The following is a 14,188-nucleotide window of genomic DNA, read 5'->3' as shown; positions in this document are numbered from 1 at the left end:
TGATAGTGACATGAGTTTCAAATTTAGCATCAGTATGGTATAAAAGACCCATAACATTAGCTTTGATAGGGCACTATAGTGCCTACAGTTTTAGCTATTCAGTAGGCTGAGATCTGATGACTATATAGTTAGAAGCCAGCCTGAGCAGATATCTTATCTCAAATTAACAGTAAAAAGGCTGGACTAAGAGATCCAAGTGGTAAAGAACCAGTTATGAATGAAAAAGCCAAGCTAAAAGCAAAGTAAGAGCACAAAGCTTGGCATTGAAGCCCCAGTACAACCACAAACACACACACACACACACACACACACACACACACACACACAAAAAATACCTTTCACTGTGTTTATATAGTTCTTCAAAAAAATCCAACAGCAGGGGCTGGGGATATAGCCTAGTGGCAAGAGTGCCTGCCTCGGATACACGAGGCCCTAGGTTCGATTCCCCAGCACCACATATACAGAAAACGGCCAGAAGCGGCGCTGTGGCTCAAGTGGCAGAGTGCTAGCCTTGAGCGGGAAGAAGCCAGGGACAGTGCTCAGGCCCTGAGTCCAAGGCCCAGGACTGGCCAAAAAAAAAAAAAAAAAAATCCAACAGCAGAGCTAGAGTATGGCTCAAGGGATATAGTGCTCATTTAACAAGTACAAGGCCTTAAGTTCAAACCCCAGTGCCACAATAAAAAAGAAAGAAAAGAAAAGGCAATCTTTTCTGGCTGGAGGTATGGTTCAGTGTTAGAGCGAATGCCTTGGCAGTGTGAGGCCCTGAGTTCAAACTCCAGTCTTGCCCCCTGCCTCAAAACAATTCTTTCCAAATAGCTACTAACAAACCACATGAATCACCTGTATAAGAAATGTAGGGCTAGTAGACCTCTCAGTGGATCACAATAGCTCAAAAGCTATATATGTATGATCATATAAGACAAGGATAAGTAAATTCTATTGTTGACGTTATATTTAAAGTTCTAGCTGAATTTCCTTTGGCGTATGCCACGTGGCTACTGTATATATATATATATATATATATATATATATATATTTTTTTTTTTTTTTTTTTTTTTTTTTTTGCCAGTCCTGGGCCTTGGACTCAGGGCCTGAGCAGTGTCCCTGGCTTCCCTTTGCTCAAGGATAGCACTCTGCCACTTGAGCCACAGCGCCACTTCTGGCCGTTTTCCACATATGTGGTACTGGGGAATTGAACCCAGGGCTTCATGTATACGAGGCAGGCTCTCTTGCCACTAGGCCATATTCCCAGCCCCACTGTATATGTTTTTGGTACACTGGGTATTGTATATATGCCTGCCTGATCTAGGGAAGGGAAAAAAAACCGAGGGTGTAAGCTATCACAAGGAATGTACTCACTGCCCTATTATGTAACTGTACCCCTTTTGCACAACACCTTGTCAACAAAATTTAATTAATTAATAAATAATAATAATAAAAAGAAATGTAGGGCTGGGAATATGGCCTAGTGGTAAAGTGCCTGCCTCGTATACATGAAGCCCTGGGTTCGATTTCTCAGCACCACATACATAGAAAAAGTCAAAAGTGGTGCTGTGGCTCAAGTGGTAGAGTGCTAGCCTTGAGCAAAAAGAAGCCAGGGACAGTGCTCAGGCCCTGAGTTCAAGCCCCAGGACTAGCAAAAAAAAAAAAAAAAAAAGGAAAGAAAGAAATGTATATAGGCTGAGAACCTATAGCGCATGCCTATAATCCTAGCTACTTAAGAGCCTGAGATATAACTATAGTAGTTCAAAGCCAGACTGGACAGAAAAGTCCATGAGACTCCAATTAACCACCAAAAAGAAAAAAACAACAACCCAGAAGCAGAGATAGGACTCATGCTAAAGTACTAGCCTTGAGCCAAAAAAAAGTACCCTGAATTCAAGCCCCAGGACCAGCACAAAAAAAGGAGAAATGTATGTACAAGTAAAAAGGAAACAAAATATGAATTATAATTTACACAATTAAGTCTATTACATAAACATATTCTTACAAATCTGACATTTCTTTCATATTGACAATTGATAAAAAGTTAAAACTTGAATTCTTGGTTCTGCCACCAGATACTACCTTTTCTTCTTATCTGAAGAACAAAACTGGTTTGCTTTCTAACTCATGAAGTTCCCGATGAAATTACATAGCAGGTACATACCTTCCCAACCTATCAAAAACTGGGGCACTTGGTTTGCTTACATTGTTGAAGAATAAATCTAGTTGAAATGTGTGTGGAGATGTTTCCCTGTGAAGAAAGAAAAAAAGATCAAAATGTCAGCCTTTGTAACAACTGTTTATTAAAAGTCATAGCTAGTAAAAAGTGAAGAGCAATCCTAGAATTAGGATATAATAATCTTCATAACTAAATAGCAAAAATGCAATTAACTATGATACTTAGCAAAATCTTATTCATATCCAATCCCAAAGTAGCCAATTGTTACCTTTAAAAATTATTAAAAACTAAATCATCAGTATCATTTTAATTGTTTTTTACCTGCTATTTTGCATTTACCTTAAGCTTAAAATTTTTTTTTAATGATGGACATGTAGCTTAATGGCAGGGCATTTAATATGTGTGAGTCCTAGGCTTCAAGCCACAGCAAAAAGAGAAGGGGAGGGGAGAATGTGGGGTCATGAGATAGATTCTCTCGATGGAATTTAAGCTCACCTTAAACTCTTTTTTTTTTTTTTTTTGGCCAGTCCTGGGCCTTGGACTCAGGACCTGAGCACCATCCCTGCCTTCTTCCCGCTTAAGGCTAGCACTCTGCCACCTGAGCCACAGCGCCCCTTCTGGCCATTTTCCATATATGTGGTGCCGGGGAATCGAACCGAGAGCTTCATGTGTAGGAGGCAAGCACTCTTGCCATTAGGCCATATTACCAGCCCTCACCTTAAACTCTTGATCCTGAATCAGCCTCGTGTTACAATTACAGTTAAATGCCATTACATCTAGTTAACTGCACTAGACTTTTATAAGTGACTTAAAAAAACACACACATAAAACTCCTGTAAGAACAATTACCAAAAAAAGTAGTAATAAAATATATTTACAAAAACACACTAGGGGGCTGGGAATATGGCCTAGTGGTAGAGTGCTTGCTTCATATACATAAAGCCCTAGGTTCGATTCCTCAGCACCTCATATATAAAAAAGACCAGAAGGGGTGCTGTGGCTCAAGTGGTAGAGTGCTAGCCTTGAGCAAAAAGAAGCCAGGACAGTGCTCAGGCCCTGAGTTCAAGCCCCAGGAATGGCAAAACACACACACACACACACACACACACACACACACACACACACACACACACGAAAGGCACTGGGGCTCAGTCCTGTAATCTTGGCTACTCAGGAAGCTGAGATTTGGGGATCAAGATATGGGGAGCTGTGGCTTCAGTGGTAGAGCATTAGCCTTGAGCAAAAAGAGCTCAGGTTAATACCCAGACACTGAATTCAAGCCCCAGAACCAGCACACACACACATACACACATACATAAACACAAATATATATTAAAAAGCAATACATCAAAAGCTGTCAGAAATCTCTTTAGATGGAGCAATTGTAAGGATTTTAATTGTACCTATGTGTTTATGAATCTTGAGAAAAATACTTACAAAAGTGTGCTAAACAAGTATTACCTGATTTCTAACATTACTTTTTAAAAAATAATTACTTATTTATTGTCAAAGTGATGTACAGAGGGGTGACAGTTTCATACGTAAGGCAGTGCATACATTTCTTGTACAATTTGTCTAACATTACTTTTAACCTTGAGAGTTCAGGCTTCCAAATTCCTTTTTTTGGGGGGGGGCAGTCTTGGGGCTTGAACTTAGGGCCTGGGCACTCTCCCTGAATTTCTTTTGCTCAAGGCTAGCACTCTACCACTTGAGTCACAGCGCCACTTCCTGCTTTTTCTGTTTATGTGGTACTAAGGAATCAAACTCAGGACTTCACACATGTTAAGGCAACTACTCTACCACTAAGCCACAGTCCCAGCCTCCAGATTCTTATATCTGTGATACTCCATCCATCCTTTTATTGTTTTAGAACCATCTGTAAAATATTTCTGCTAGTTACATTTGTTTTTTGTTGTTGTTGGTTTTGTTGGTTGTGGGACTTGAACTCTGGGCTCGGGGAACTGTCCCTTGAGCTTTTCAGCTTAAGGCTAGTGCTCTACCACCTGAGCCACAGCACCATTTCTGGCTTTTGGTGGTTAATTGGAGGTAAGAATGTCATAGACTTTCCTGCCCCGGGGTTGGCTTTGAACCGGGATCCTTAGATCCTCAGCTAGGATTACAGGTATGAGCCACCAGCACTTGGCTCTGGTAGTTACATTTGGAGTCATTATAACACAAATAGTCATTCAAGAAAAAAAGAAGAAAAAGGAAGAGAAGAGAGAAAATGTAATAAAACCTCCTATCCATTGTAACTAATAGTAAAAAAAAAATCCATTTTGCTTGCCCTGGTAGCTAGCTTCCAAAACGGTGCCTATTATGTAGTCCCCTCCACACTGTACTAAAATATGTACCCAGTAGAATATGTTAAAAATAGCCTGGCATTGGTGGCTCATGCCTGTAAACCTAGCTACTAAGGACATTGAGATCTGCTGATCATGGCTCAAAGCCAGCCTGGGCAGGAAAGTCCATGAGACTTTTATCTCCAATTAATACCAAAAAGCCAGAAGTAGAGAGCTGACTGAAGTGGCAGAACACTACCCTTGAGCATAAAAGCTCAGGGACAGCACTCAGGTCCTAAGTTCAAGCCCCAAGACCAGCACCAAAAAAAAAAAAAAAAAAAAAAAAGACTGAAGCTGGATGCCATTCACCTTGTATTGTACTAATTTCAACTCAAACTGCTTCAAAGACCTGATGTAAGACCTGAAACCTCAAAACTGACTACAGGAAGGAGAAACATTAGAACCTATTGGCAAAGGCAGAAACATTCTGAGTAGAGTTCCACCATCAAAGCAAACTGGAGAAAGAACTGAGAAATGGGATTGCATGAATATGAAATATTTCTACTCAACAAGGACACAGTTACTAAGCTAAAGAGACAGCCTAAAGAATAGGATATCTTTGCCAGCTATACATGTAACAATGGCCTAATATCCAGGATATATAAGAAGTTAAAGAAACTAAACTCCCAAAAAATAAAGGTACTACTAAACAGAAACTTCAGAATTAAGAATAGCCAACAAGCTAGGCACCAAGTGGCTCACATGTGTACTCCTAGCTACTAAAGGAGGCTGAGACTTGAAGGTCAAGGTTCAAAGCCACCTCATGCAGGAAAGTCTGTGAGACTCATCTTCAATTAACCACAAAAAAAGCCCGAAGTGGAGCTGTGGCTCAAGGAGTAAAATACTAACTAGCCTTGAGCAAAAAAGCTCAGAGGAAATACCTAGGCCCTGAGTTCCAGCTTCAGGTCTGGCACACAATGAAAACCAACAACAAAAGAAGGGCTAATAAATTCATGAAGAAATAAAGAAATGTTCAACATCTCTGGCAATAAAGGAAATGAAAATCAAAACAACTCTGACTGCCAGGCACCAGGAGCTCACACCTATAATGCTAGCTATTCAAGAGGTTGAGATCTGAGGATTGTGGTTTGAGCCAGCCCCGGCAGAAAAGTCCCCCATGAGACTCTTATCTCCAATTAACCACTCAAAAACCAGAAGTGGTGCTGTAGCTCAAGTGGTAGAGCGCTAACCTTGAACACAAAAAGGCTAAGGGACAATGCCCAGGCCCTGAGTTCAAGCCCCACAGTCTGGTGGGGGAAGGGTTAAGGAACCTCTGACATTTCATCTCATCTCACTAAGGTTGGCCATCATCAAGAATATGAACAATAAAATCCTAGCAGGGATGTGGCTCAAGTGGCAAAGTGCTAGCCATGAGCAAAGAAGCTCAAGAGCCAATGCCCAGATCCCAAATTCAAGCCCCATGATTGAGGAATACCATTCTTGAGTATTTATCCAAAAGATAAGCTAGAGTAATGACAATTTCATATCCATGTTCACTGCTGCACTGTTCACCATAGCCAACTTATGGAAATAGCCCAGAGACCCTACAATGATGAATTAATCAAGAAAATGTGGTAAATATTGGTAGACACTTGTGGCTTACATCTGTAATCCAGGTTGAAATCTGAGGATCACTATTCAAAGTTAGCCCAAGCAGAAAAGTCCATGAGAGTCTTATCTTCAAGTAACCAGCAAAAAAGGGGAGCTATGGCTCTACTTTGTCAAGCCTTGAGGGAAAAAAGCTAAGGGACAGTATCTGAGCCCTTAATTCAAGTACCAGCACAAACACACAAAAAAAAATCTTAGAAAACATTTTGTTACATGAAGTAACTCAGGCTGACAGAGACAAATGGCAGATGTTTTCTCTCGCATATACAAGTTAGATCTAAACAATAAACATATATGAAAACATATACAGATATAGATATATACAAATAAATTGAAAGATGGTATATTGAAGGGAGGATTCAAATGGTATAGTTCCTCTGAACAACTAATGAACAGTACTAAACATGAGTATCAGAAAGCTGAAGCATGGTTTTGTTAGGGGGAGATGAAATGGGGCAGGGGGGAAGCAGGTGAATGGTGAAAGGTTAAATGAATGGTCATTATTAAATGTACATGTGAATATAGAACCACTTATCTTGAGAGTATGGATGGGATTGGGAAGGATGTGGGAGAACAATAAATAGGATGAAACTGATCAAAGTGCACTACATTCAAAATCTAACTTATGGAATTAAAACCCTCTTGTATAATTAAATTTTTAGAAATAGATAAAACAGGCTGGGCACTGTTGGCTCACTCCTATAATCCTAACTGCTCAGGAGGCTGAGATCTGAGGATGTCAGTTCAAAGCAAGCCAGGGCAAGAAAGTCCATGAAACTCTTAGCTTCAATTCACCGTCAGAAAATAGGCAGTGGCACTGTGGCTTAAAGTGGTAGAGCACTAGCCTTAAGCAAAAGAATTCAAGGACAGTGCCTAGGCTCTGAGTTCAAGCCTCACAACTGACAAAAAGAAAAGCCAGTCCAGGATGAAAACTCTTATGACAGCCAGATACTGGTGCCTCACACCTGTAATCCTAGCTACTCAGGGGGCTGAGATCTGAAGATCTCAGTTTAAAGGCAGCCAGAGCAGAAAAGTCCCTATGAGACTTTTATCTCCAATTAACCACTCAAAAGCCAGAAGTGACACACCATGGCCCAAGTGGCAGAACAGTAGCCTTGAGCACAAAGAGGTTCAGGGACAGCACCCAGGCCCTGAGTTCAAGCCCCACAATCAACCAAAAAGAAAATTATCTCCAATTAACCACCAGAAAACCAGAAGTGGAGCTGTGGCTCAAAATGGTAGAGCACTAGCCTTGAGTAAGAGCTCAGGGATAGCACCCAGGCCCTGAGTTCAAGTCCTATGACCAACAAATAAACTGATAACCAAATAGACCTTTCCTGACCAAAACAGTATAACGAGAGAAGCCTGAGAAGCCTATTGGATATACTATCATTTTCCAGCTTTTCTATTTTATAAACACTTATTTCCCTTTGCTGATAAGTATGAGAAAATGTATAGAATGAAGACATAAGTTTTCAGTTTCTTTTTCTTTCTGTCAGTCGTGGGGCTTAAACTCTAGGACTGGGTGCTATCCCTGAACTTTTGTGCTCAGGCTAGCTCTCTACCACTTGATCCACAGCTCCACTTCCAGATTTTTGTGGGTAAGTAGAGACAAGAGTCTCATAAACATTCCTGCCCAGGCTGACACCTCTGAAGATTTTATATATAAACACTTTTCCCCAGGGCTGGGGATATGGCCTAGTGGCAAGAGCGCTTGCCTCGTATACTTGAAGCCCTGGGTTCGATTCCCCAGCACCACATATACAGAAAATGGCCAGAAGTGGTGCTGTGACTGAAGTGGCAGAGTGCTAGCCTTGAGCAAAAAGAAGCCAGGGACAGTGCTCAGGCCCTGAGTCCAAGGCCCAGGACTGGCAAAAAAAAAAAAAGACCAACACTTTTCCCTTTTAACTCTGAATCTGTCCAATAATACTCATAAGTAGATTTTTTCACATGATAGAAATTAAATTATTCATAACATCAATAAAATGAAATACATTGATATATAAAACTAATTTGTCTCTAACCTGTGCAATTAAAATTGGAAAATAATTATTCATATTGCAATAAAGATCACATTCCTCTCTTTGATATTAGTTGTTAAAGTTACCTATACCTCCATCTCTGAATTTTTTTTTTTTCTGGTAGTAGTTCAATTCAGTACCTCACACTTGTTAGGTAGGTATTCTACCATTTAAGCCACTCTGTCAGCTCCAATAATTTTACATTTTATATCACACAGAACTGAAGAAAAAGCAGCTGGGTGCCTTATGCCTGCAATCCTAGCTATTCAGGAGGAAGAAATCTGAGGCTCACAGTGCAAACCTGGCCTGGACAGAAAAGTCCATGAGACTCTTATCTCCAATCACCAAAAAGTCAAAAGTAGCACTGTGGCTCAAGTGGTAGAGCCCTAGCCTTGAGTGCAAAGAGGCTCAGGGACAGCACCTAGACCCTGAATTCAAGCCCCAGGACCAGCAAAAAAAAAAGAAAAAGTCAGCTTGGGTAAATTAGCGAAAACCCATCTCAAAATAAAATTTAAAAAATGGGGAGGGAAGGAGGGAAGAATAGCTAAGAGATCCTAAATTCAAGTATCAGTAGCAAATGAAAAGAAGAGAGAGAAAAAGAGTATAATAAAAATATATTGCCAGGGGGTTGGGAATATGGCCTAGTGGTAGAGTGCTTACCTCATATACATGAAGCCCTGGGTTCGATTCCTCAGCACCATATGTATGGAAAAAGCTAGAAGTGGTGCTGTGGCTTAAGTGGTAGAGTGCTAGCCTTGAGCAAAAAGAAGCCAGGGACAGTGCTCAGGCCCTGAGTTCAAGCCCCAGGACTGGCAAAAAACAAAATAAAACGAAACTATAGTGCTAGGTGCCAGTGGCTCATGGAGCTACTCAAGAGGCTGAGATCTGAAGATCCCGGTTCAAAGCCAGCCCAGGCAGGAAAGTCTCCGTGACACTCTTTTTTGTTGTTGTTGTTGCCAGTCCTGGGCCTTAGCACGGTCCCTGGCTTCTTTTTGCTCAAGGCTAGCACTGTGCCACTTGAGCCACAGTGCCACTTCTGGCCGTTTTCTATATATGTGGTGCTGGGGGATCGAACCCAAGGCTTCACATATACGAGGCAAGCACTCTTGCCACTAGGCCATATTCCCAGCCCCCCGTGAGACTCTTATCTCCAATTAACCACCAGAAAACCTGAAGTGGCACTGTGGCTCAAGTGGTAGAGCTAGCCTTGTGCTGAAGAGCTCAGGAACAGCGCCCAGGTCCATAGTTCAAGCCCCATGACAAACATAAAAAAAGAAAAGAAAAATATATATGTATTCAAATTAATCCTTAATTACTTTAAAAGGAAAAAGGCAAGTCAAAAACACTTCATTTGGGGCAGAGAAAATAGGTCAGTGATAGAGTGTTTGGCTAACAAGTATAATGAAATGGATTTGATCCCCAGCACAATATATATTCAATCATTTTCTTTTTTGTTATTGTTGTTTTAGTGCCTGTCCTGGGGCTTGAACTCAGGCCCTCTCATTCTTGCTTAGCTTTTTTGCTCAATGCTCAAGACTGGTGCTCTACCACTTGAGCCACACCTTTACTCCCAGCACTAATATGTGTATATTAGTCTTAGTCAAAGTAGTTTTACAAAGAGGACTTGACTTACCCATATGCTCTGTTGTCAGGTAGGCTACTATGGGCTCTTACTCCTGGGGGTATGACTCGGACTTCATTTATATAAACAACACATGGAAAGCGAACCACATCTATATGAGAACTTTGCTTTAAAAAGAAAAGGAGGAAATGGGCAAAGTATAAGTAAAGCAGTCTTTTCCAACTGAAAATACACTTATCTTTTATTTAGCTTTCTTCATTCAAATATCACAAATAACCTTAAAACAGAGATGTAGCTGAAGTTGTAGTGTTTGACTAGCACGTGACAAGTCCCAGGTTGGATCCCTGAATACTAAAACATAAACAGAGTCCATGTTATTAAATACATGTTTTGAGCCTCTCAGTATAAAACGCTTTGTAGTGCACTTAGTTCTCTACTGATGTTTTCCTTAGACCACTAGAGTCCACCACAATCCCTTGTGTGAAACCAGTTACCTTTCAAAATCCTGAATTTCTGGATTTTTTTTGTTGTTGTTGTTTTGCCAGTCCTGGGGCTTGAACTCTGTTCCCAGGCTGAGGTCTGGGGGCTCATACCTGTAATCCAAACTACTCAGGAGGCTAAGATCTGAGGATCTCGGTTTGAAGACAGCCCAAGTAAGAAAATCTGTGAGACTCTTATCTCCAATTAACCACCAGAAAACTGGAGATGGCTCTGTAGTTCAAAGTGGCAGAGCACTAGCCTTGAGCAAAAGAGCTCAGGACAACACCCACGCCCAGAGTTCAAGCCCCATGACAAAAAAAAAAAAAAAGTTTCACAGACTTTCCTGCCTGGACTCGTTTCAAACTGCAGTCCTCAGATCTTAGCCTTTCTGGATAGCTAGGATTACAGCCATGAGCCACCAGCACCCAGTGAATTTGCTTTTTGTTTGGGGAATTTTTGTTGTTGTTATTATTTTACAGTCTTGGAACTTGAACTCAGGGCCTAGGCACTACCCTGAGCTTCTTTTGTTCAAGGCTAGCACTTTACCACTTGAGCCACAGCACTACTTCCAGCTTTTTCGGTTTATGTGGTACTAAAGAATTAATCCAGGGGCTTCATGGGTACTAAGCAAGCAATCTACCACTAAGCCACATTCCCAACCCTTTCTGGGTTTTGTTGTTTATTTGCTGCTGGTCCTTGGGCCTTAAACTCTGGGCCTGGGCTCTTTGTTCTCCCCCTCCCGCCCCACCCCCCACCAGCCTCTCTTTGCTCAAGGCTAGAGCTCTACCACTTGAGCCACAGTGCCACTTCTGGCTTTTTCTGTTTATGTGGTACTGAGGAATCCAACCCAGGGCTTCATGAACACAAGGCAAGCAATTTACCACCAAGCCACATTCCCAGCCTCTTTCTGGGTTTTTAGAAGGCACTGTGATGCAAATATTGCACAATACTGCGCCCTCTCTTGGCTTCTGGAACAATACCTCATAATCAAAACATTAGCGTTTCATATAAATATGGTCAATGTAGTTTCTCTGCATGAAAATCTAACATTGAAACCTGTGGAGGAGACTGGACACTGGTGATTCATTCACACCTATGATCCTACCAATCAGTAGGCTCAGATTTGAGGACTGCCAGTCAGGGCAGAGCAGTCTGTGAAACTCCATCTCTAAAACCACCACCAAAAAGTTGGTCTATACAGGTATGGCTCAAGTTGTAGAGTACTAGCCAAGCACAGAAGCTGACAAAACACAAAGCTCTGGTTCAAACATCCAGTACTAGACAGGAGAAGAAAAAAAAACTAATCTTAAATTATTTTGTTCTAGCCAGTTACCAGTGCCTCACACCCATAATCCTAGCCGCTCAGGAGTGGGAGGGATCACAGTTTGAAACCACGCCAGGAAGGAAAATCCATTAGACTCTTATCTCCAATTAACAACCAGAAAACCAGAAGTGGAGCTGTGGTTTAAAAGGAGCCAAAGAGCTCAGGGACAGCACCCAGGCCCTTACCTGAGTTCAAGGCCCAGGACTGACCAGAAAAACAAGCAAGCAAACAAATGCTGGAAGTGGAGCTGTGGATCAAGCTAGTCTTGAGCATAAAAGCTCAAGAGAGCACACCCTGAGTTCAAGTCCTAGGCAGGACTGGCATTTAAAAAAAAATTGTTTTGTTTCACACTTACTCCCAGACTTTGCTATTACTGTCAATGGTCCCATCCATTCTCTACTCTCTAAAACTAGAATTTTGATACTTTTTAACTATACCCAGTCAGCTGTTATCCTATCAAATCCTTACTGAAAATATATTTTATATGCATTTCTTCGTCTTTAGTCAGGTGAGAATACAGCACTAGAGCCAGAAAAACATGTGGTGTATTTTTATTTTTGTATTTAGCAACAAGCTGTTAGTAAGTACTCAAACTTCCCTGTCTCTGGAGTGCTGGGATAAATAAGAACCACCACATCCAGCTAGCTTGGTGTATCTTAATCTAGCTATGCCACCTTAAGGTAGTCACTTAACTTCTCACATTCAGTTATCTACAAAATAATGATAACTATCAAAACTAGTAGCAGGTTAGTGTCTTGACTTATGCCTGTCATCCTAGCTACTCAGGATAAGATATGAAGGATCATGGTTCAAAGCCAGCCCTAAAAGGCAAATTGAGCAACTGAGGCGCCTTGGGTTCAAATACTGGTACATTAACCAAAACACGGTTTCTAGCACAAATTAAGTATTCAACTTGCTAACAACTGTGAATTTCCACCTACTAATTCAAGCTATTTTGATTCCCTGATGTCATATGTCTTGTTCTTTCCTTCCAATTTTTTTTTGCCACCTGTTTTCCCTGGATATTTAAGGTACTGTAGATTAATTAACCTGGCTTTAAAAAGAAATCAATGTTTAGGCAAGAAAGTCTTGAGACTCTTACCTCCAATTAACCACAAAAAGCCAAAAGTGGAGCTTGGCTCAAGTAGTACAGTGCTACTAGGCTTGGGCACAAAAGCTCAGGGATAGTGCCCAGGCCCAGAGTTCAAACTCCAGGACTGAAAGAAGAAAAAAACTAAAATTATACTTTTAGACTAGAGAATAAAAAGTGGAATCACTGATAGTAGGAAAATCTGGATGTAAGTTTGATGGGGCAAAAAATAATAATTATCCGACTTCTCAAAAAAATCCTACTTCCACTAGACCAGGCTTTCACCTCTAATACTAGCTACATGGAAAACTAAAGTGGAGCTGTGGATCAAGTGGTAGAGAGCCAATCTTGAACTTTAAAAAAGCTAAAGAATGCTCAGGCACCCAGTTCAAGCCCCAATGCCTGCTCAAAACAAATCAAAAGGCAAGAAATAATCTCCACAGAAAGAGCCGTTCTGCAAGCTGTTTATCTTAAGACAAACAAATGAGAGTTGCTTTTTCGTTGTTTTCGATTTCTCTGTGGATGCCTTTAAATTACAGTCTAAAACCTATATTCAATTTAAGGATCTCACTCATTCACGTGAGCTCAAATCACATACCCCACCCACGCGAGACCCTCGAAACGACAATATATCTTGTTTGGGGCCAGTTTTGATTACAAGTCCCCCTGCTTCGCAAAAGGAGATGAGAGCATCTCAGGCCCTAAAGTGTGATATTCCCCCTAACCCCGCTCAAAGAATGTCCCAAGTGTCGTGACGAACTGGAGAATACTACACAGATGGGCCAAGATGACTCCCGTTAGAAGGGGAATCTCAGGATAGGGAATTTAGAGACGTCCCCACTGGGAAACCACGGAGCCAGGGTGCACTGCTCAGACCCCCACCCCACTGTCAAAGACCAGCGGCCCAAGCTCCCTCCTGACCCCCACCGTCCTCAAGGATCGAGGCTGACAGGACAAAATAAAAGCAAAAACAACAACAACAAAAATGCCAGCACAGCAATCAAGTCGACCAAAGCCGCAGAGAAAGCAGTGAACGCGAAGAAAAACTAGGGCTGGGACCGCCGCAGCCCTGCAGCGGGCGCCTCTCACACCCAAGCTGGGGGAGGGGGTGTGTACGTGAAGAACTGAAGCGACGAACCCCGGAAGAAAAGTCCAGACGCCTAACGACTTTTGCGTGTGTGAGTGAGTCTCCAAGTCCGCAAACGGTGTTAGAATCAAGTCTCCAAGCCTTACCTCAGCGCTCGGATGTTTAAAAGTATCTAAAAATAGCAGCTCCATGGACGAGTCCACCGCCATGTTTGCCGCGGGCTGGGGTAGGGGAGCACTTCCGGGGCAACGCTCCAACCTGGAAGGCAGCGGTCCTGCAGGAGAAACGCAGCACTTCCGGTGATCTGAGCGTTCGCGACGCAAGCCTCCACCAATCCCAGCGCGCCTTGCCGCCGGAAGTCGCTGGCCAGGCTCTTTCCAGCGCGGCGCTGACCGCTTCCGAACGCCCAGACGGTGAGAACGCGGGGAGGAGTGGTCTACGGAATCTCCAGTGGCTCAAACTCCGTGGTGGAAGCGCGTTGCCCGGAGGTGGG

At 42.1% G+C, this 14,188-nt stretch overlaps 1 protein-coding gene across 4 annotated transcripts in view; it reads right to left on the bottom strand.

The window, feature by feature from the left end:
• The window catches only part of Virma (vir like m6A methyltransferase associated), a 62,123-nt gene extending 48,148 nt beyond the window's left edge, over nt 1-13,975 (bottom strand). For 2 of the 4 annotated variants that reach the window (XM_048359261.1, XM_048359260.1), the window contains exons 1-3: nt 13,842-13,939; nt 9,766-9,881; nt 2,150-2,236 (exon numbers count right to left, since the gene is read on the bottom strand). In XM_048359261.1, the coding sequence (XP_048215218.1) occupies nt 2,150-2,236; nt 9,766-9,881; nt 13,842-13,904 (266 nt within the window). In that variant the 5' untranslated portion in view covers nt 13,905-13,939. Of the gene's footprint in view, nt 1-2,149; nt 2,237-9,765; nt 9,882-13,841 lie in introns of those variants that run through there. The other 2 variants (XM_048359259.1, XM_048359263.1) reach the window with 2 other exon arrangements.
• Nucleotides 13,976-14,188: the final 213 nt, after the last annotated feature.

This window comes from Perognathus longimembris, chromosome 12, assembly GCF_023159225.1.
Source record: "Perognathus longimembris pacificus isolate PPM17 chromosome 12, ASM2315922v1, whole genome shotgun sequence".
NCBI classification, from domain to species: Eukaryota; Metazoa; Chordata; class Mammalia; order Rodentia; family Heteromyidae; genus Perognathus; species Perognathus longimembris.
Note: the sequence above shows the minus strand (reverse complement) of the source record. Positions and strands in the feature narration are given on the sequence as shown.